Below are 24,417 nucleotides of genomic sequence, written 5' to 3'. Positions count from 1 at the left end.
TATATATATATTTAGGTATTTTGGTAATTTTAGGAATTGCAATTCATTTTTTGCCGCAATGATTTCACTGAGCACAAGACAACGTTCACTATTTCCTTCAACAACAACAACTACTAATAATATTGGCGGACTTCATGAGAGCCAACAACTACTTTGGCACAAATTATGATCTAGAGCAGGGGTCACCAACCTTTTTGAAACCAAGAGCTACTTGGGTACTGATTAATGCGAAGGGCTACCAGTTTGATACACACTTAAATAAATTGCCAGAAATAGCCAATTTGCTCAATTTACCTTTAACTCTATGTTATTATTAATTAATGATATTTATCTTTGTGGAAACACTGATCATCTTAATGATTTCTCACAATAAATATATATAGAAACAGATAAATATCAATATGCAACACTTTATTATTTTTTTTTTCTCTAAGTACACATTTTTCAAATTGAACATTTTCAAATGATCACTTCTAAAACAGTCTTGTGAAATCACAATATCCCATTTTAACTAACTAGCCACTAACATTTTTTAACAAATCATGAATTACTTTGCACCATGTTTGTACAAATAATAACTCACGTAAAATACAAAAGTCAACTCTCAAATTTTTAAATAAATCACATCACACTTTGAACTGGACACCAAATCTGTTATCTGTTTCTTTGTCAGTTAGTGAAGACCAAGTCTTTAAAATATTTTCTTGGATTTTCAAATTCTATTTGAGTTTTGTCTCTCTTAGAATTAAAAATGTCGAGCAAAGCGAGACCAGCTTGCTAGTAAATAAATACAATTTAAAAAATAGAGGCAGCTCACTGGTAAGTGCTGCTGTTTGAGCTATTTTTAGAACAGGCCAGCGGGCTACTCATCTGGTCCTTACGGGCTACCTGGTGCCCGCGGGCACCGCATTGGTGACTCCTGATCTAGAACCTTATATTTTTTTGCCTGAATATAAGGAGGATGAGCTACAAGTTGTAGAAGCTGGGTGACAAGCAGATCTAGCTCTAGCCAAACACTAAGCATCATAAAATAATCACTTACTGTACATTGTCTGCTCTCAGTGCCAACTGATAGGATGTTCATATCTTCCAGCACAAGACTTGTGTTCTCTGTATAGTTGATGAATTTATCATAATACTCACTGCCCAGGTAAAAAATGTCGGGAGCAAACGAGCATATTGTAGCGTCTTTCTCGCGATGAATCCCCCCAAAAAATTATTTTTAAAGTTGCCAAGTCTCAACATTTCTCGGCTTATGGAAGCAAGGTTTCTCCCATACGAGCGAGAGACATGATTTATAACCAGCACAGACTTTCACCAACTCACAGGTGATGCAACAGCTCAGTTTGTCAACAGCTGCAGTAGTTACCTCAGTAACCGAGGCATCGTGTTACTAAAAGTAGTTCCTCTGCGTTAGCTCTTACAATGACAATGTTGCTAACACAGGTCACACAAAACATGTAAATGAAGATGTTTTTTTTCGAGGGCTTTATAAGTTGAATAGATGACTCGCATTAGCTACATTGTCAGTTCTTTTTTTAAAGCCTTTTTTACTGCCCAGTGTTTATGTTTATGGCGACAGCCACTTACCGGTACTTTAAGCCAATCCAAGGGGCGTTGATGTAAAAGGGTTCCACAGTATATTACACACTACTACTAATTATAGTTGCTGATGTCTCGTCTGAATGGGGCTTAGGGCTCATCAGGAGACTAATTAGTCTACCAAAAGACTAATTAGGTGTGTTGTTACAGGCAATAAGACCTGACCTCTCCTCTGCTGTCGTCCACAGCTGCAGCTGGAGAAGAGTAAAGGCGAGATCCTGGGCGTCGTGATCGTGGAGTCAGGTTGGGGTTCCATCCTCCCCACGGTCATCTTAGCCAACATGATGAACGGCGCCCCAGCGGCACGCTCAGGCAAGTTGAGCATCGGCGATCAGATCATGTCCATCAACAACACCAGCCTCGTAGGGCTGCCGCTCGCCACCTGTCAGGGAATCATCAAGGTACAGAGAGACGATAAATGAATTAAACCTGGCTTACTGCTGTTTTTTAGATGCATGTCGTGTGTACAGGGTTTAAAGAACCAGGTGCAGGTGAAAATGAACATTGTCAGCTGCCCTCCTGTTACGACCGTCCTCATTAAGAGACCTGACCTCAAGTATCAGCTGGGCTTCAGTGTGCAGAACGGAATTGTAAGTTTGTTTTACCTTACCATTTTACCCACAGGACTGTGACAAGATAACACCTAATGGGCCATGACGCATGTGCATGTCATTTTTATAGACACTGTGGGGGAAAAAAAGTGGAGAAAAAACAAGTATGTTAATAAACTAAAAAAAGTGTTCCTTTTTTGTGTTATTATTTAAAATTTTGCCTGTGAGAGTATAGGCCATGTCCACACAAACACAATTATTTTAAAAAGGCAGATTATGCCATGCATTTTGGTTTGTTGTCAACACCCAAGCGTAGGTCTTTGTCCCTAAAAAGACAAATGTTGACAAAACGTAGGCCAGAGTGGAGAATAAATTGGAAATGCTGATCACTGCTTCTACGTCTTTTTATTATCTGGCAGACCAGCTGCGTACAAACTGTGTTAAAGCTGTCACAACAAGCTACATTTACAGATAGTTCAATTATAATGCGTTTATGAGCGAGATGCGAACAGGTGGCGCTAAATCTATTTGTAGTAGACCTAATGTATTCCTATCGGACCGTCACAAATAATTGACTGAATGGCAGGGCTTCCAATTATAAAATGAAAAGGGCCACTGTTTCAAGAGCCCAAGGGCTCAGGGGCTGGCCATCGAGATGTGGATGTTTCGTCAGAAAGTGCCTCCACAGGTTATATTCCTTAGAGACTGTGTTTACTTAATTGCAAAGTAAACACGTTGGCTTTCACACTGCACTGTCAAAGAAATTCATTATTCCGCCCTCGCTACTCAATTCCAGCATGCGCAGCTAGACAGATAGTTAACAGCATGAAGAAACAGAAGCTCTAGAAATGTTGATATTCCTTCTTTTGAATAATTTTCCTTCCATAGTTTTATTTATTTGCACTTCTTCCTTCATTTAAGCTTGTAAGACTGAAAATATAAACATAACCATAGCAAAAGTAAAAAGTCCATTGTGTATTTTACATAATTAGTGTCCGGCTTCCTCACACTTCCAAAGACATGCACCTGGGGATAGGTTGATTGGCAACACTAAATTGGCCCTAGTGTGTGAATGTGAGTGTGAATGTTGTCTGTCTATCTGTGTTGGCCCTGCGATGAGGTGGCGACTTGTCCAGGGTTTACCCCGCCTTTCCGTCCGATTGTAGCTGAGATAGGCTCCAGCGCCCCCCACGATCCCGAAGGGAATAAGCGGTAGAAAAAAGATCGATGGATGTCCATCAAAGACATGCATCTGGGTTGATTGGCAACACTGAATTGGCCCGAGTGTGAATGTTGTTCGTCTATCTTTGTTGGCCCTGGGATGAGGTGGCGACTTGTCTAGGATGTACCCCGCCTTCCGCCCGATTGCAGCTGGGATAGGCTCCAGCACCCCCGCGACCCCGAGAGGGACAAGCGGTAGGAAATGGAAGGATGGATGTATCCATCCATCTTCTTCCGCTTATCCGAGGTCGGTTCGTGGGGGCAGCTCTTCCCGGGAGATCCAGAGGCGTTCCCAGGCCAGCCGGGAGACATAGTCTTCCCAACGTGTCCTGGATCTTCCCCGTGGCCTCCTACCGGTCGGACGTGCCCTAATCACCTCCCTAGGGAGGCGTTCGGGTGGCATCCTGACCAGATGCCCGAACCATCTCATCTGGCCCCTCTCCATGTGGAGGAGCAGAGCTTCTCACCCTATCTCTAAGAGAGAGCCCCGCCACCCACCGGAGGAAACTCATTTCGGCCGCTTGTACCCGTGATCTTGTCCTTTCGGTCAGAACCCAAAGCTCATGACCATAGGTGAGGATGGAAATGTAGATCGACCGGTAAATTGAGAGTTTTGCCTTCCGGCTCAGCTCCTTCTTCACCACAACGGATCGATACAGCGTCCGCATTACTGAAGACGCCGCACCGATCCGCCTGTCGATCTCACGATCCACTTTTCCCTCACTCGTGAACAAGACTCCGAGGTACTTGAACTCCTCCACTTGGGGCAGGGTCTCCTCCCCAACTCGGAGATGGCAGATGGATGTGTATTTTACATAAATAAAATAGAAGGTTTAGTGTTAATACATTCACACAATAAACTGCAGATGTTTACGCATATAGAAATTAAACAATATCCACATCAAACATTGCACACGATGAATGTGACTCATCACAATTAAACCTTAGGTGTAGGGTTATTGCCCTCTACTGGTCAAATTTAGCGCTACATGTATAAAACAGGCTTTTCTCAGACAAAAAAACAGCACGACCACAGATGCGAAAGACATCACAAAGTCAGCAATTTAAATAAAAAACAAACTAAATATCTTTATGCATAATATCTACTTACAAAGATTTTTCACGTTTCGTGATGAAGCTTACACACTGGGATTTCTACCATCGTTGCTGCTGGCGCTTAAAAGGTCCGACAGGAAACAATGACTAGAGCACTTGCTTGGGGCAGAACATTCATATGTTTTTTTGTCCAGTCTTTGTTAAATTTCAGATTTTCGCAATTTGTTTAGATTTTTTTCGGGGTTAAATGAGTAGTTTTCTTATTCTACTCTGCCCACTGCTGCTTCATTGTGACACATATGCTTCGCTATTGCCTCCTTTGGGGAGGCGCGAGTACAGCATACATGACCAGCCCTAGTTAAAATTGTTTCATCGAGCCTATTTGGGTGATTTTCGACAGGCCAAATGAAAAGATTTGGGCGGGTCGAATGTATGGGAAACACTCTACCTGTTCTAGTCCAGCTATTGATGATATTTCTACTGCTGAGCTTCCACCGCAGAAACATTGTTTTACCTCAGAATATTGCTGTACAAAGATCTGTTCAGTGTGTTGCTGTAAATCAGTGGTGTCAAACATTTTCTAGCGAGGGCACCTTTACACAATAATTGTATGGAGGTCAATCAATACTGTTTATGTTATCAAACATCACATCTAATAATGTAATATCTGAGAATTACAGCTGACAAAAATAACAAGTTCACTCGTGTGATTGATTACAAAAAAATGCATTAATCTTGTATATACATGCAGATTAATCACGCACTATATTTAGACCGTTCATGTTCTTTTATCTTATTTTCCAGCAAATAAATGATGTGCATTTAAGTAAAACATTAAGAAAATGTTCCTGTTTGACACTCTGACGATAAAATTGTACAAAACCCAAAACCAGTTAAGTTGGCACATTGTGTAATTCGTAAATAAAAACAGAATACAATGATTTGCAAATCCTTTTCAACTTATATTCAATTGAATGGACTGCAAAGATAAGATATTTAATGTTCGAATTGAGAAACATATTTATTTTTGTTGCAAATAATCATTAACTTATAATTTAATAGCAGCAACACATTGCAAAAATGTTGGCACAGGGGCATTTTTACCACTGTGTTACATGGCCTTTCCTTTTAACAACACAGTAAACGTTTGGGAACTGAGGAGACAAATTTTTGAAGCTTTTCAGGTGGAATTCTTTCCCATTCTTGCTTGATGTACAAACAGTCCAGGGTCTCCGTTGTGGTATTTTACGCTTCATAATGCGCCACACATTTTCATGGGAGACAGGTCCGGACTACAGGCAGGCCAGTCTAGTACCCACACTATTTTACTATGAAGCCACACTGTTGTAACACGTGGCTTGGCATTGTTTTGCTGAAATAAGCAGGGGCGTCCATGAAAAAGATGTTGCTTGGATGGCAACATATGTTGCTCCAAAACCTGTATGTACCTTTCAGCATTAATGGTGCCTTCACAGATGTGTAAGTTACCCATGTCTTGGGCACTAATACACCCCCATACCATCACAGATGCTGGCTTTTCAACTTTGCGCCTATAACAATCCGGATGTTTTTTTTCCTCTTTGGTCCGGAGGACACAACGTCCACAGTTTCCAAAAACAATTTGAAATGTGTCCTCGTCAGACCACAGAACACCTTTACACTTTGCATCAGTCCATCTTAGATGAGCTCGGGCCCAGCGGTGTTGTTGATAAATGGCTTTGGCTTTGCATAGTAGAGTTTTAACTTGCACTTCCAGATGTAGCGACGAACTGTAGTTACTGACAGTGGTTTTCTGAAGTGTTCCTGAGCCAATGTGGTGATATCCTTTACATACTGATGTCGCTTTTTGATGCAATACCGCCTGAGGGATCGAAGGTCACGGGCTTAGCCGCTTACGTGCAGTGATTTCTCCAGATTCTCTGAACCTTTTGATGACATTACGGATCGTAGATGGTGAAATCCCTAAATTCCTTGCAATAGCTCCTTGAGAAATGTTGTTCTTAAACTGTTCAACAATTTGCTCACACATTTGTTCACAAAGTGGTGACCCTCGCCCCATCCTTGTTTGTGAATGACTGAGCATTTCATGGAAGCTGCTTTTATACCCAATCATGGCACCCACCTGTCCCCAATTAGCTTGTTCACCTGTGGGATGTTCCAAATAAGTGTTTGATGAGCATTCCTCAACTTTCTCAGTCTTTTTTGCCACTTGTGCCGGCTTTTTTTAAACATGTTGCAGGCATCAAATTCCAAATGAGCTAATATTTGCAAAAAAATACCAAAGTTTACCAGTTTGAACGTTAAATATCTTGTCTTTGCAGTGTATTCAATTTAACATAGGTTGAAAAGGATTTGCAAATCATTGTATTCTGTTTTTATTTACCATTTACACAACGTGCCAACTTCTTTGGTTTTGGGTTTTGTATTTGTGTACAATATTTTTAGGTTCTTTTTTCAAGTTAATTAAGGGATTAATAACCTGTGATTATTCATGATTAATCCAAAAATAATAATTTGACAGCACGACTAATAATGTATCTTATTAATAATTAAATAATTGTATTTTTACAAAACTGTGTTCCTTCGATTAAAGCTGGGGTTACACTACCATTGTTGGTGAATTTACGTGAAGCATGGACACTATTTTATGATGTATATCAGGGGTGCTCATTACGTCGATCGCGATCTACCGGTCGATCTCGGAGGGTGTGTCAGTCGATCACCAGCCAGGCATTAAAAAAATAGTCCTAAAAATGAGCGATCATAAATCTTCACTATGACGTCACTTTCGTCACTTGATTGACATTCACGGCACCCGAGGGTCTTCTGAGATGACGCTGGCTGCTGCCAGATCATTAAAATTACCGACTGGAAGGCGAGAAACACTTTATTTCAACAGACTCTGGCGCCGTACCTGTCGTCAAAACTCCAAAGACCGACTGCACAGTTGCACAATAAAAGCTCTGCTTCATCCTGCCTGCGCTACCAAAATAAGAGTCTCAGAAAGCTGGCGTGCACAAGCTAGCAAGCTACGGAGTTTGCTGACAATGTATTTCTTGTAAAGTGTATACAAAGGAGTACGGAAGCTGGACAAATAAGATGACAAAAACCAACCACTTTCATGTGGTATTGGACAGAAAGGAGGACTTTTTTTCTCCTCCATTCGAAAATGCGGACGTTATCATCACTACTGTCTGATTCCAATCAATGCAAGTCATCACAATCAGGTAATACACCAACTTATATTCTTGTCTTCATGAAAGAAAGGAATCAATATGTGTTAAACATGCTTGTATTATCTTTAAACACTTGTAACTTGTTAACAATATTAACTATATGTGTTAAACATGCTTGTATTATCTTTAACCACCTTTAAGTTGTTAACAATATTAACTATATGTGTTAAACATGCTTGTATTATTTTTAACCACCTTTAACTTGTTAACAATATTAACTATATGTGTTAAACATGCTTGCATTATCTTTAAACACCTTTAACTTGTTAACAATATTAACTATATGTATTAAACATACTTGTATTATCATTAAACACCTTTAATGTATTAACAATATTAACTATATGTGTTAAACATGCTTGCATTATCATTATACAGCTTTAACTTGTTAACAAAAACATATATTTCATAAATAAGTAAATATAAATTATATATATGAATGAGGTAGATCCCCACGACTTGATCAATTGAAAAGTAGCTCGCCTGCAGAAAAAGTGTGAGCACCCCTGATGTATATAAATACTGTATGCATATATCATCTTTATAACCCCTCCACGCAGCTTCATACACACTTCCAATGCTCCAAAAACACTTCAGACACTCTAAAACATACATCATTTTAACATGAAACGTCAAAGCGTACTCAAATCTCAATGGTACTTGAAAATCCACAATGTACTGAGGCTGTCGTAAGTGAACACTCTGTGGGCCAAAAAATGCCACCCAAGGGCCGCACTTTGATCACCCCCGCTTTAAACAACACAGTTTGCCCTTATGCCTGCACACATTTAATATGCCAGCTGACCTTTTTTGTGTTCCTCCCAGATATGCAGTCTTATGCGGGGGGGCATAGCTGAGCGAGGAGGGGTCCGGGTTGGCCACCGGATCATCGAGATCAACGGGCAGAGTGTGGTGGCCACAGCACATGAGAAGATTGTCCAGGCTCTCTCAAACTCTGTTGGCGAGGTGACGCACTGAACATAAACACACACACACAACAAAGCTTCTTGCTCAACATGTTTTGCTGCCTTATAAACAACTAAGGACCTGTTTTTTTTTCTTCATTTTAAAACAGAAGTTATATACCGTTGTAGAAGTCGCTGTCTTGCGGTTCCACGAATACGCACGTCAAAGTAGCCAAGCGTACAGAGTTGTAGGCTACAACAGATTTAATGTTTTTCAACACACTCATCGGTGATACGTTCTCTCCAAGACGTTTCAGTCCCTCTCCAAACTTCCTCTCCCTCCTGCACCCGGCCGCTCACTGTTAAAGACAACAGATGATTAGATTAACACGTACCACCTGTGAAATCTAATCACCTGCCAGCTGTGTCTCGCCGTCAGCACATGCTACCCGATGGTGCTCGTCCTCAGCACCATGGACAGCGGCGGTGATCTGTTCTCCTGCACAATCATATTTTCTGGACCATAGGGCGCACCAGATTATAAGGTGCACTGCCGATGAGGTCTTTTTTCATACAAAAGGCGCACTGTATTATAAGACGCATTAAAGGAGTCATATTAATTTTTTTTCTAAATGGAAAACACTTCCTTGTGGTCTACATAACATGTAATGGTGGTTCTTTGGTCAAAATGTTGCGTAGATTATGTTTTACAGATCATCTTCAAGCCGCTTTCTGACAGTCGCTTCAGGATGCGCCGTTTTGTAGACGGTCTTATTTACGTGACTCACCTTCGACAGCGTCTTCTCCCCGTCATCTTTGTTGTAGCGGTGTAGCGTGCAAGGACAGGAGTGGAAGAAGTGTCAAAAGATGGAGCTAACTGTTTTAATGACATTCAGACTTTACTTAAATCAATAACAGAGCAGCATCTCCTCATCCGTGGCTCATTAGTGCAACAACAAGACCGGAAATGTGTCCCGTGAGAAACCGTTCGACTGGAAGTCTCTAATAACTAAAGTACCTTGGGTGAATAATGTAAACGCACTACACCGGTAGTTTTTAGCGCTTCCATAGCGAGATATAAGTTAGACCTTTACACTACTTTATATTATAAATGGCAGCAGCAGAGGGTGAATGTCCCATAACAAGAAGATAGAGTAAAAGAAGAAGCTTTTCGACTACGGTATCGGCACGGACTACAGTGGCGGACCTGCGCAAATGTTCTAGATTCACGCACATCCCAAATACAGATCAGCAGGTACCAGAAAGTAAGAAAAGTTGGTTTTGTAAAACAAAACGCCAGATAATATGTCTGCTAATGGGTGCCATTCTGCGGTCCTTATACACACACCATAGTAATACTTGTATCTCTGACTACGGTAGCCGTAATGGGCCGACAATCCATCAACCGGTGCGGCTTCAAAGTCATACTGAAACATTTTGACAGACTTTTGAGTGCCGTGTGTAATGTTCGTTATTTTCAATTGAACATTTAAAGTTTTGGTGTTGTTTACTGGCGTCATATTGCAGTCTACACGTATCTCTTATGTGTGACTGCCATCTACTGGTCACACTTATCATTACACCATGTACCAAATAAAATTGCTTCGAGGTCGGTAAGCACCACCAAAATGATTCCATACATTAGGCGCACCGGGTTATAAGGCGCACTGTCGATTTTTGAGAAAATGAAAGGATTTTAAGTGCGCCGAATTGTCCGAAAAATACGGTACTAATCATTGTGCTCTAGCAACTCATCTGTACATACTTTTTAAGTTGGACTGGCTGCATTTTAGTCAACCACATCATCAGCAAAAATAACTCATTAAGAAGATCAATGAAACTACTCAACATTTGTTGTTAAAAGCTGAAATGAGAGCGATGAAGCATTCGATAATGACCAGGAAATGGTATTGGTAAAGAATGTTAGAAAAGGTGAACTTTTGAGTCTATACTCACCTTCTTCCAGAGCGGAAGTGGCAGGTTCAACGTCCAAAACAATTTAAATCGAATTAAAGTGAAGTACAAACATTAGCAAAACCAGCGCTGGAGGGAAGACTGAGCGCGTTCTCTCAGAATGGTCCCACTACTCACACACTTTCGTCCATCCTGTTACCCCTCCAAAAGGGTTGCTTGGGCTTTAGTCCAACAAAACCGAAGGTGAACCTTGGCAGGGTTTCCCCTAGATTGCCAAGATCCCTGTGGCGGTGGAAGCGTTGTTAGGAGCGTGGTCAGCATGACGTCATCGTAAAATTTGCATAATTTGCTATGATGATAAAGAAAATCATCTTTAAAAAGGCTCAAAAAAATTATACAGTTAAAACAAATCTGTGTTATTAATGAGTAATAACATATATCTTATATTATATCGTTTTGCTCTATTATCAATTATTGTTGCTTATTGGAAAATGTAGTTAGTTGATAATGTTTAAAATGTCTGAAGTGTATTTTTCTTTATTAGAAACGACTAGGAACAAATCTAGCATTTCTGGTGTTATTATAGACTGTACTTGTGTTTAGAGACTCTACTTCTGTCCCTCGATGTCGCCGACGAAAAGAGAGCTGCAGCGAGCATGACGTCACACTTGCTTGGCGTAGTTGGACTTTCTCTCCTTAAAAGCCGCCATTGTGCTTGTAACGCTACAGTGGGAGCACGTCGTTTAGCTTGCACCGTGTTTATTGAAATATCCAAGAATGAAGTGTGTGACTAATCCAAATATATATAGTGTGACTATGTGAAGCGATTATATGTTGAGTGTTACCAGGTGGTGTTGAAGGTGCGTGTTGAGATCGGTGCGGAAGTCCAGAAAGGGCAAGGCAGGCTCGGGGGTCCGGGGACAGGCAGATGGTCAGGGGCCGGAGCGAGGCGTCGTTGTCCGGGGGAAGGCGTGAGGTCGAGGTCCGGGAAGGCAGCAGGAAGTCCAGAAGGGATCCGGGGAGACGAGACACACAGCTCGAAACCAGGGAATGACGAAGGGGCTGCTGGATGACGACACAGGACAAGACACGATGAGCACAAAGGAGGGGACATAGGCAAGGAAGCTAGAGACGTGTAAGGCTTACTGTACTGGTACAAGTGGCTACGTTCTGGCACTGGAACGCAGGGCACGCTGGCTTAAGAAGGCAGAGGCGCGGCTGCTCCAGGAGAAGAACGCCCATGGGCGTGTCCCGAGGCGCGCTCAGCGGACCACACAGCAGGGTGAGGGGCGGCAGGTGTTTGAACCGTAACAGTGCTTTTAATATTTGCCCTTTTTGTAGATCGCTGTTCGTGGGTATATCTGGAATACATTAAAGTTAACACGCTGACTACGCTCCAGACAATCGCATGCGTCTTGTTTACATCACAACATCTGGTTTCGGCAGCGCTGTTTTCGGTGATCAAAGTATTTTTTCCAGCAGCCGCATTTCGGTGCATCACTAGTCAATAGTGCACAAATTATAAACTATATATATCCATCCAGCCAGCATCAAACTGTTGGCATCTTCTGGAGGCTGCAATGCATTATATCAAATTGATTTGTTTTCAAGTAAGTAAAAAAAAATGTTATGTTGTGGCGGCCATGATTTTGTTATGGCGGTGCGCCATGTTCAGTAACATAGAGCAGTGTTTTTCAACCACTGTGTGCCACTAGTGTGCCGTGAGATACAGTCTGGTGTGCCGTGGGAGATTATCTAATTTCACCTATATGGGTTAAAAATATTTTTTCCAAACCAGTAATTATAGTCTGCAAATGATGTGTTGTTGTTGAATGTCGGTGCTGTTTAGAGCTCAGCAGAGTAACCGTGTAATACTCTTCCATATCAGTAGGTGGCAGCCGGTAGCTAATTGCTTTGTAAATGTGGGAAACAGCGGGAGGCAATGTGCAGGTAAAAAAGTACGTAATGCTTAAACCAAAAATTAAAAAAAGGTGAGTGCCCCTAAGAAAACGCATTGAAGCTTAGGGATGGCTACGCAGAACGAAACTAAAACTGAACTGGCTACAAAGTAAACAAAAACAGGATGCTGGACAAAGACTTACTGTGGAGCAAAGACACAATGTACATGACATGACAATCAACAATGCCCCCACAAAGAAGGATAAAAACAACTGAAATATTCTTGATTGCTAAAACAAAGTAGATGCGGGAAATATCGCTCAAAGGAAGACATGAAACTGCTACAGGAAAATACCAAAAATAAGAGAAAAAGCCACCAAAATAGGAGCGCATGACAAGAAGTAAAACACTACACACAGGAAAACAGCAAAAAAGTCCAAATAAGTCACAGCGTGATGTGACAAGTGGGGACAGCACTTTGAGTCAAAAGCTATATTGATGCATGGTTGGTTATGATTTAAAGTCATATCCAACAATTGCGACAACGACTTTTTACTGTCAACTGAGTTTAGTTTTTTAATGATTTCTGCTGGTGGTGTGCCTCTGCATTTTTTCAACGCAAAAAATGTGCTTTGGCTCAAAAAAGGTTGAAAAACACTGACATAGAGGGAAAACCCTGCTTAGTGTATTTGTTTTTGACACACACACACACACACACACACACACACACACACACACACACACACACACACACACACACACACACACACACACACACACACACACACACACACACACACACACACACACGTCTGCTTTCGCTCCATCTCGCACCTGGCACCTCTTCTCATCCTCAAAACTAGGAAGTATGCTTATGTGTTTGTGTATGAGCGAAGATTGGATTCATTGTATTTGGCCTTTAATTGACCAGAGCGTTCCCAACAGGACGATAAGACATGTCTGAACATTCCATTCTGCTAAGGTGTAAAACATCCCTCTACCAAATTGTAAGGACAGGAATTGAGGCACAGTTGGGCTGCATGATTGTGGCCGAAATTGTCAGTTTCCACAAGTCTAATTTAAGACAATTAAAGGCCTACTGAAATGCGATTTTCTTATTTAAACGGGGATAGCAGGTCCATTCTATGTGTCATACTTGATCATTTTGCGATATTGCCATATTTTTGCTGAAAGGATTTAGTAGAGAACAGCGACGATAAAATTCGCAACTTTTGGTCGCTGATAAAAAAGCCTTGCCTGTACCGGAAGTAGCAGACGAGTAGCGTGACGTCACAGGTTGTGGAGCTCCTCACATCTGCACATTGTTTACAATCATGGCCACCAGCAGCGAGAGCGATTCGGACCGAGAAAGTGACAATTTCCTCATTAATTTGAGCAAGGATGAAAGATTTGTGGATGAGGAAAGTGAGAGTGAAGGACTAGAGGGCAGTGGGAGCGATTCAGATAGGGAAGATGCTGTGAGAGGCGGGTGGGACCTGATATTCAGCTGGGAATGACTAAAACAGTAAATCAACACAAGACATATATATACTCTATTAGCCACAACACAACCAGGCTTGTATTTAATATGCCACAAATTAATCCCGCATAACAAACACCTCCCCCCTCCCGTCCATATAACCCGCCAATACTACTCAAACACCTGCACAACACACTCAATCCCACAGCCCAAAGTACCGTTCACCTCCCCAAAGTTCATACAGCACATATATTTCCCCAAAGTCCCCAAAGTTACGTACGTGACATGCACATAGCGGCACGCACGTACGGGTAAGCGATCAAATGTTTGGAAGCCGCAGCTGCATGCGTAGTCACGGCACCGCGTCTGCGTATCCAACTCAAAGTCCTCCTGGTAAGAGTCTCTGTTGTCCCAGTTCTCCACAGGCCAATGGTAAAGCTTGACTGTCATCTTTCGGGAATGTAAACAATGAAACACCGGCCGTGTTTGTGTTGCTGTAGCCGGCTGCAATACACCGCTTCCCACCTACAGCTTTCTTCTTTGCTGTCTCCATTGTTCATTGAACAAATTGCAAAAGATTCACCAACACAGATGTCCAGAATACTGTGGAATTTTGCGATGAAAACAGACGACTTAATAGCTGGCCACCATGCTGTCCCAAAAAGTCCGCTACAATCCGTGACGTCACGCGCAGGCGTCATCATACCGAGACGTTTTCAGCAGGATATTTCGCGCAAAATTTAAAATGGCACTTTAGTAAGCTAACCCGGCCGTATTGACATGTGTTGCAATGTTAAGATTTCATCATTGATATATAAACTATCAGACTGCGTGGTCGGTAGTAGTGGGTTTCAGTAGGCCTTTAATGGGGAAAAACGTTAAGTTAAAATAGCACCAGTCCGTCCGTGATTTCTCTTATCCTGGTCTCAAACTGAGCCCTGCCATAGGAGTTTGGGATTCGTTTTTTTCTCTCCCTCATCTCCCCTCGTTTACTTTTTCCCTCCCTTTTTTACGGTGCTTCCTGTTCTTTCCACCGTGTATACGGTCTGTCTGTTCCTGGCAGGTTTGTACTGAAAATGTCATTTTGTTGTACTTTTTAAGTGTGATGACAATAATGTTGAATACATTTAATTTCAGATGAATATACTAACCGAGTTTTACCATCATTACATCCCGAGTGGCAGCCAAAATCATAATCGTGATTAACATCCGATTATTGTGCGGCCCGAATGCAGATACCATAACATTGGGCAAAACAAGAAAAGCTGTAAAAAAAAATGGACGCCTTTTATTAACTCACACTCTTAATGTTCTTTGACTTTCCAGATCCACATGAAGACGATGCCTGCAGCCATGTTCCGACTCCTCACAGGCCAAGAGACACCGATGTACATATAAAAGCCATGAACAGATTGTCGTCTAATTGTAAAAAAAAGAAGCAACCTCTTATTGTACAAACTCAGAGGTTAATTCATTTTTTGACGTCTTTGCATAGCTGTTTTTTCTTTTTTCCTTATCTGTTTGTCTCGTTTGTGTTTAATCAATGACATAAAAGGACTCACAGCTATTTTTTTATATTCACGCACGTAATGCAATACACTTCTGCTATGCTTCTTGTATAGTTGCATTATTTATTTCCTGTGTGAATACTTCTATGTTGGACATTTTTACTGAAATCCTTTGCTCAGTGCAAAGCAGACGACTTTGCAGGACGTCCCACATATTGCCGGTGCAATACGGACGGGTTTTATGGTTCGAAATAATGAATTTTAAAGATGGTTTGTTGATAAAATGTACACTATAAAGCCAAAAGTATTTGGCCACCCGTCCAAGCACTCTAGAGAAGTGGAGACGCGTTTTCTGGAGTGATGAATCACGCTTTTCCATCTGGCAATATGATGGACCAGTCTGGGTTTGGAGGTTGCCAGGAGAACGCTACATTTCGGACTGCATTGTGGCGAGTGTGAAATTTGGTGGAGGAGGAATTATGGTGTGGGGTTGTTTTTCCAGGAGTTGGGCTTGGTCCCTTAGAATGAAATGAACTTTGAATGCTCCATTTTGGACAATTCCATGCTCCCAACCATGTGAGAACAGTTTGGAGCGGGCCCCTTCCTCTTCCAACATGACTGCGCACCAGTGCACAAAGCAATGTCCATAAAGACATGGATGTCAGAGTCTGGTGTGGATGAACTTGACTGGCCTGCACAGAGTCCTGACCTGAACCCGATAGAACACCTTTGGGATGAATTAGAACGGAGACTGAGAGCCAGGCCTTCTCGACCAACATCAGTGTGTGACCTCACCAATGCGCTTTTGGAAGAATGGTCAAAAATCCCTATAAAGACACTCCGCAACCTTGTGGACAGCCTTCCCAGAAAAGTTGAAGCTGTATTGGCTGCAAAAGGTGGACCGAAATCATATTGAACCCTATGGGTTAGGAATGGGATGGCATTTCAAGTTCATATGTGAGTCAAGGCAGGTGGCCAAATACTTTTGGCTATATAGTGTAAATGTTAATGAAACTGGTGTGTGCAGCAGGGGCTCTAGGGAGAAATGCCATATTATTGTATGTTTGGTTGACTTTATTTAAATGGCAATACACATTAAAAGGCCGAGGACTTTTCTAAATATCTTGTACAGATTTAAATGACATAACGAGTAAGATGCGTCAATTATGCTTTTTGATATCAGTTACCTGTATGGACAAACATGTGTGTCTGTCTGCTTTTTGCTGTGTGTGTTGATCATTGCCGTTCCGGACTGAAGTGAATGTAACCGTGTCGTGTGAGCCGTCCTATTGCCATGCCAAGTATTTGAATGTCTGTACATAACGAGAAGGAGAAAAAAAAACGTGTTAAGTATCGTACTAATCATGTCAAGAGAAAAAGAGTGACTCACGATGGTTTAGTCACTGCAAACATCCTCCCACTTGTGCGTTTAGCTTTGGAGTCCTGGGAGGGAAGAACGGAACGAAGACTCACACTGTGACCGGAAAAAAAAAAAAAAGAAGAAAAAAAAGCCTTAACACACAGAGTAAAGGCTTTTAATGATGCACTGTATTCCATTTAATGGCGGTAACATGACCTGTGTGCATGCCTCGTAATGTAGTATCATGTCATCCTGGCAAGGTAATAAAATTGGAGCTGAACTTGGCTGATTGTGTTGGACTGGATCACACTGGAAGAAATGACACGTTTCATGCAAGGCAGTGAAAGCGTAACCCTCAAATTTTGGCATAGAAAAGTATTGAGTAGATGAATACTTTGGTGCATTGGTTAGTAATACGCTCAGGAGAAAGCCAAACCGAAGCAATTTGTCTCATAGAAAATAAGTGTAAATCCTAGTGATGGGTAAATGAGGCCCCGGTGATCGTGTGGCACACTCAACAGCTGTATTGACACTGATACTGTAAGTCAGGGGTGTCAAACTCATTTTAGATCGGGGGCCACATGGAGAAAAATCTACTCCCAAGTGGGCCGGACTGGTAAAATCACAGCACGATAACTCAAAAATAAAGACAACTTCAGATTGTTTTGTTTAAAAATAGAACAAGCACATACTGAAAATGTACAAATCATAATGTTGGGGTTTTTTTTTTCACTTACATGTTGCGGTTAATAGTATTCTACCTTTATTTGTCGTTATTTATACTTTCTGAATAAATGATGTGATAATGTTCATCAGTCAACTCATTGGTGTTCATTTTCAATATATCAAGATAAAAAAAAATCTAAATTACAGGATGTTATTTATGTAGTTTGATCATTTTCCTTGACTGATGTCCTAACATCATGTGGTGTATTTTGTACATATGTAGCATCATCTGCAAAGATACAAATAATTGCTATTGTGACATCTAGTGGACACATTTAGAACAGCAGTTTCTTTCATTCAAAAATTTCAGGTACATTTTTATACTTAGCAAACTCATCCAACGGGCCGGATAAAACCTGTTCGCGGGCCTGATCCGGCCCTCGGGCCGTACTTTGGACACCCCTGCTGTAAGTGATTCAAAATGGTCAGAAAAAGTCATCACATTTGACCTGCAAATACAATTAATAATAAAAATGAATGAAATGAAATTCAACTCTGGCAAAAGGGTCAGCTAGTAAAAAGGAATGGAAGAAAATGTACTTTATTTAACGCATTAGAGCAAACCTGGGCATTCTGCGGCCCGCGGGCCACATCCGGCCCTTTGTGCATCCCTGTCCGGCCCGCGTGAGACCAATCATAAATTACAAAATACATTTAAAAAAGTATCTATGTCAAGCGTGCAATACAACGGTCCTGCTTTTGTTTTGAAAAGCGTCATTTGTATTACTTCCGTGTGGACGTATGCGCGTGAGTGATTGTGAACAGCGGCAATCACAAATTACAAAATAAAAGTTTAAAAAACATTTATGTCGTGTGCGCAATACAACTGCGCTGCTTTTATTTTGAAAAGTGTTATTTATGGGCGTATGTCCGGGTGTAACCTGTGAGTGAAGGTGCACAGCGACAAGTGATGAGACGCTAAAAAGAGAAAAGTTGATGACGAATGGCGTGTTTCCAACAAAACATGGACTGCCAAGTATTTCTTTACAGAAATGAAAGGTAAAGCTGTGTGCTTAATGTGTGGTACACAGCTTGCTGTGTTTAAAGAATATCATTTGAATCGCCACTACATGACGAAGCATGAGGAAAAATACCGGAATGTGTCTGATGAAGCGCGCGCAAGGGAGGCTGATGCGTTGATGGTAAAACTGCAAACCCAACAAGGACTTTTTGCCAAATTTCACACCCCCAGAGATGCAGCAGTCAGGACAAGTTTCGTCATTTCTCATAAAATCGCCAGAAAAAGTAAGGCGTTTTCTGACGGAGAGTTTATTAAGGAGTTGGACTCTGTTGCACTGATATAACAGGTGTTGTGCCGGATAATGCACCCCCTGACGGGAGTGTTATACCAACTAAAGCCCACACTTAAAGTTTCCACGTGCAAGATGTAATCTATTTAAAAAAGTTATTTAATAAGAAGCCAAAAGTGCAAAAACAATGTTCGTGTTGAAGGAGTTGTGAATGAATGAAATCTGAAATCCGTGCTGTTTTGTTACGCACAATGTTTCACCCGACAAAAACGGTGTACGAAAATCGAATTTGTCAAAATCCTAATCATACTTTTTATTTTTTATCATAGGATACACAGACGCGATTGCTAGGAATGTAGGACATTTAAAAAACAGTCCAAAATATTATTTTCAGGAGAGTAACATTCTCGTATACCAGGCGTGTCGAACTTGCGTTCATTGAGGGACACATCGCAGTTATGGCCGCTTGTAACAGCAAACAATGTATGAATTTACGTGTGCATCTGACTATTATATACATTTTTACATGCACTGTAAACAAAAGCTGTAGATTTTACCGTAAAACTCAGTCAACAAAATGTTACTGTAATATATATAGTGTTTTTTACAACATATTACGGTACAGTGGTACTGATTTTTTATGGGAAAAAAACCGGCTTCTTAGTCTTTTTTGAAATATTATTTCCAGGCGTTCGCGGGCCATATAAAATGATGTGGCCCCCAGGCCTTGAGTTTGACACTGGTTCCATATGTCCAACAACATATTGTATATGGCTGATTTAGTGCGACTTAAAAATAGTCAGCAGTGCTAATAACGGATATTATTGTTTACACTCAGAGCAGCCATCTTTGAAGCCAACTCAAGGATAGTGAGGACTTTTCCTACTTTTGGAGTTGGAAAATCTTGTTGAAATTTCGGAAAAATCGAAGTGGAATGCACAATTGCTAGACGCACCAGATTTAGCTAAGAGCTAATTTAATTTGACAAAACCTGACATATACAATATAGATGGGTAGGTTGTGAGTTCAAACCCCGGGCCGAGTCATACCAAAGACTATAAAAATGGGACCCATTACCTCCCTGCTTGGCACTCAGCATCAAGGGTTGGAATTGGGGGTTAAATCACCAAAAATGATTTCCGAGCGTGGCCACCGCTGCTGCTGCTCACTGCTCCCTTCACCTCCCAGGGGGTGGAAAAAGGGGATGGGTCAAATGCAGAGGGTAATTTCACCACACCTAGTGTGTGTGTGACTATCAGTGGTACTTTAACTTTAACATGGGAGGAAACATGACAACTAACAAAAACAATAAAATGGCGGTTTATAAAATAACAAACTCAGATGGAAGACAGTATCAAGTGAGGCGTCCCAAAACCAAGGTGCAAATGTATTTGTTTCCCTAATCTTCATAAACTTTAAAAAAAAAAAAAGTAAGACTTTTCCCAAAACCGTTTAGAACTTTATCCCTTTGAAGCTCCGACTTGAGAACTTTTCAGTTTTGGTTGATTTTGGCGGTGCCAGTGGACAAAAGTGGGAGTGTTTTGCCAGAAGAAGACCACATTTGCACTCATCTTCAGCGGCGGTCACTCGAACGAGCATGACGATCCTCCTGGTAGGGGTGTATCCCTTTATGGGGGATGCCTGTGCGTGACTTTGTTTTACGTGGGGAGACTGGTGCACAGACAGTCACCACACGATCCTTGACAGAATCGGGTCAGGGTCCCAGTGGCATGAAGTCCCAGACGACTGGGGACCCTTTTCTGCTGCAGCCTTCTTCCGCATCGCAGCCGTTGTGGTAGTTTTTAAATCTACCGTCTTCCGCCTGCTCCACCGTTGAGGTCTTCACCGTATCCCTGGCTAGGGGGCAGTCAGGTACTAGGCCTTTGCCAAGGGCCACCTGGGGTAACAGTAGTAAAGGGGTTAACCTCCTAGTGCCCCAAGACCCCCATAGAGGAGCCTCCACTGCCGGATGTACTTTAACGTCATGCCCAGGACAAAGACTAGCGCTAGACATACTGACATGAAGTCCGCTGTAATATTGTCACAAATATTACATCTCTAATGGCTATGCTGATGTTAAATAGCAGACACTATCAATAAATTATCTTGGATTCCGCTACTATCAAGAATGTATCGGGGTGGATGCAGGTCCGAAGTAAAGAGAGACTGGCGGGAGAGTTTATTTGAAGGAAGTAATGTGGAACGATCACACGCAACATTAGCATTAGCATTTTGATTTGAGCATTGAAAGTCACTTACCGTATTTTCCGGACCACAGGGCGCACCTGATATTAAAAAGGCGCATTGCCAAATAAATGGTCTATTTTTGATATTTGCATTAAAGGAGTCATGTTCTTATTTTTTTTTTTTCTAAATGTAAAACACTTCCTTGTGGTCTACACAACATGTGATGGTGGTTCTTTGGTCAAAATGTTGCATTGATTATGTTTTACAGATCATCTTCAAGCCGCTTTCTGACAGTCTCTTCCGGATGCGCCGTTTCGTGGGCGGTCTTATTTACGTGGCTCACCTCCAGCAGCGTCTTCTCCCCGTCATCTTTGTTGTAGCGGTGTAGCGTGCAAGGACGGGAGTGGAAGAAGTGTCAAAAGATGGAGCTAACTGTTTTAATGACATTCAGACTTTACTTCAATTAATAACGGAGCAGCATCTCCTCGTCCGGAAACGAAATGTGTCCCGTGAAAAACCGTCCGACCGGAACTCTCGAATAACTACAGTTCCTTGGGTGAATAATGTAAACTCACTACACCAGTATGTTTTAGTGCTTCCATAGCGAGTTTACTGACAGATATAAGTAAGAACTTTACACTACTTTATATTAGAAATGGCAACAGCGGAGGATGAATGTCACATAACAAGAAGATAGAGAAAAAGAAGAAGCTTATCGACTACGTTGTCGGCACGAACTACAAAGGCGGACGCGCACAAGTTTACAGGATTTGTGCAGATCCCAAATACAGATCAGCAGGTACCAGAAGGTAAAAAAAGTTGCTTTTGCATAATATTGCGAAACAAAATGCCAGATAATATGTCTTACCTTATACACGCACCATAGTAATACTCTTATGTTTGACTGCCATCTACTGGTCACACTTATCATTACACCATGCACCAAATAAAATTGCTTCGAGGTGGGTAAACTCAACCAAACATATTCCTTACGTTAGGCACACCGGGTTATAAGGCGCACTGTCAAGTTTTGAGGAAAAGAAAGGATTTTAAGTGCGCCTTATATTCTGGAAAATACAGTACTAGTTAAGCAGGAACAGAGTCAAGGCAGCATAGGCCGAAAATCCCTCCTCATCTTTGAGATCCTGCCAGCGAATGAAAGACGGGCCAATGTTGATCTTGACTGTCCGGGTAACCTCCCTTTTTCTTTTTTTGTCTCCTCAAAGAAAACTTTTCGTTTCTTTGGTTGTTTTGAAGCGTCGGCCATGATAGCAGTAATTGCACGCATGCGTTTTTCTTCTTCTTTCCTTAGTTTTCTGGTGGCACGTAGGCGTTCACATCGACTTCTGTCTTTTTTAACCAATGTAGAAAGGGGGAGTGACCTTTGCCGTGAATCGAGTCAGCACATATGTGCTTTTTTTGGTTCCTGCCACCCTCCTCAAAGTTGCTAAGTGCCAGTGAAAGCGATACACACCCCTCAGGCAATGGCAGAGGTGTCATTCAACTAGTTGTAAGTCCACGTATCATCCCAAAAGTCATACAAAATATTTTATGAAGGTTGAAAAGTTACTTAGCGCTGCTTTGAATGAAAATGTGCAAAAAATAATCAATCTTACAAACAATGGAGTTTAGAAATGAAGCAGTGAGTTTTATCTTCAATGGTGCCCTGTGTTTAGTCACTGTGATGATGATGATCTGTTTTTGCTCTTACATGGAAACCCTCAAGAGTTGGCGCTCTTTCCCAGGTTTTTGCATCGCCTTTTTATACAATTTGCAGAGTGAGCGGGCCACTTGCTGGCTAAACATTAGCACATTAGCCTTACGTGTGTGCCAACATGAAAAGGACAAATGTCTTTGAAGAGGTGCTTGAGCAAAAACACGGCACAACAGCAGACAGCTCATTTGCATGGATTTGCAAAGCAGCTGATTCTGGTAGAACATAGTAAACATAGCACTATTTTTTGATTAAACATATCACTATTTTTGATTAAAAACGAAATGACAAAATCAATCTAAAATAGAGTTGTGCTTGAAGTACAAATATTTTGAGATACAAGCCGTCTCTCAGCTTTAAGTTGCGAGCATGAATTTGAGTTAAGAGCCTTCCCACTGCTAGTTAGCGTAGTGATTGTTAATATGACCCCCGTCAGATCCACTCCTAAACAACCGCTCTTACTCGCTTGCAACAGCTTACAGCTAAAGATCAATAACTTTCTTCCAACCATTGGAACGAAGAAGGTGAGTCTGAAAGGCAGTGCTGAGAAGAAGAAGCAGATGATGTTCATCGAATTAAAAAAATAAATCAGTGTTTGAATGTAGCATTGCTGGTCTCCACCATACTGAAGCATGAAATACAGGACTCTCTGAAAAATTGTGGTGTGGCTGTTTCAAGATGCACAATAAGGAGGCACTTGAAGAAAATTGGGCTGCATGGTGGAGTCGCCAGAAGACAGCCATTTCTGCGCAAATGTCACAAAGTATCCCGCTTACATTACGCCAAACAGCACAGAGACAAGCCTCAAAACTTCTGGAACAAAGTAATTTGGAGTGATGAGACCAAAATTTAACTTTTTGGCCACTCGACCATGCAGCCCATTTTTCTTCAAGTGCCTCCTTATTGTGCATCTTGAAACAGCCACTGAAGTTATTTGTGGATTTTTTTTTGCATCTCGAACAATTTACCTGGCAGTTGTGGCTGAAATCTTGGCTGGTCTACCTGAATCCCTCATTTTCCACTTCTTAATCAGCGTTTGAACACTGCTGATTGGCATTCTCAATTCCTTGGATATCTCTTTATACCCCTTTCCTGTTTTATGCAGTTCAATTACCTTTTCTCGCAGATCCTTTGACAATTATGTTGCCTTCCCCATGACTCAGAATCCAGAAACATCTGTGCAGCACTGGATGAAAGATGCAATGGTCTGTCAGAAGCCCAGAAACTCACTGACCTTTTATACACACACATTAATTACAAACAAACAGGTCACAGGTGAGGATTGGAACCTTGATTAGCCATTCAAACCTGTTTGTGTCAACCTTTTGTGCATGTTATCAGATCAAAGTCACTGGGGTATGTGAACTTTTGATTAGGGTCATTTGGGTACTTTCATTTGTCAAAAGCGTAAACACAGTTGTTTGCCAATAAATAGCTTCACACAACCATTAAGCATGAGTGGAAGAAAGGTTTTTGTGCTATCATTCATATTCTCTGAAGAATGGCCAAGAAATCATAAATTCTCCCAGGGTATGTAAACTTATGAGCACAACTGTACTCACATACACACAATTATTCATACATATATATTACATACATATGTACAATCATTCATACATACATAGGTACTTACCCACATTGATACATACACTCCTTCACACATACACAAATACAGTACATACATCAACACGCGCATCCACTGTACAAACATACATATACACATACTGTACATATACAAGCACATATGCATACATACACTCATGCATATAATCACGTTTCATTAAACATATATTAACGTTGTTCCCCTA

General features: G+C 41.4%; 1 protein-coding gene and 2 long non-coding RNA genes across 6 annotated transcripts in view; 1 reads left to right on the top strand and 2 right to left on the bottom strand.

The window, feature by feature from the left end:
- LOC133615997 (amyloid-beta A4 precursor protein-binding family A member 2-like) overlaps positions 1-17,017 on the top strand; it is a 142,699-nt gene extending 125,682 nt beyond the window's left edge. For all 4 annotated transcript variants that reach the window (XM_061974974.2, XM_061974976.1, XM_072914767.1 and 1 more), the window contains 4 exons: positions 1,791-2,003; positions 2,073-2,192; positions 8,492-8,632; positions 15,191-17,017. In XM_061974974.2, coding sequence (XP_061830958.1) covers positions 1,791-2,003; positions 2,073-2,192; positions 8,492-8,632; positions 15,191-15,262 — 546 coding nt within the window. In that variant the 3' untranslated portion in view covers positions 15,263-17,017. The remainder of the gene's footprint in view (positions 1-1,790; positions 2,004-2,072; positions 2,193-8,491; positions 8,633-15,190) is intronic.
- Positions 1,848-8,955, bottom strand: LOC133616002 (uncharacterized). Its single transcript, XR_009816803.1, has 3 exons — positions 8,753-8,955; positions 8,472-8,640; positions 1,848-1,984 (listed from the first exon to the last, which is right to left on the bottom strand). It is a non-coding gene; the product is annotated as an uncharacterized lncRNA (long non-coding RNA).
- On the bottom strand, positions 10,666-20,724 carry LOC133616001 (uncharacterized). Its single transcript, XR_009816802.2, has 3 exons — positions 19,786-20,724; positions 16,560-17,041; positions 10,666-11,846 (listed from the first exon to the last, which is right to left on the bottom strand). It is a non-coding gene; the product is annotated as an uncharacterized lncRNA (long non-coding RNA).
- Between the last annotated feature and the right edge of the window lie 3,693 nt (positions 20,725-24,417).

This window comes from Nerophis lumbriciformis, linkage group LG15 (assembly GCF_033978685.3).
Source record: "Nerophis lumbriciformis linkage group LG15, RoL_Nlum_v2.1, whole genome shotgun sequence".
NCBI classification, from domain to species: domain Eukaryota; kingdom Metazoa; phylum Chordata; class Actinopteri; order Syngnathiformes; family Syngnathidae; genus Nerophis; species Nerophis lumbriciformis.
The sequence above is the reverse complement of the archived record's forward strand: the minus strand, read 5'-3'. Positions and strand labels throughout refer to the sequence as shown.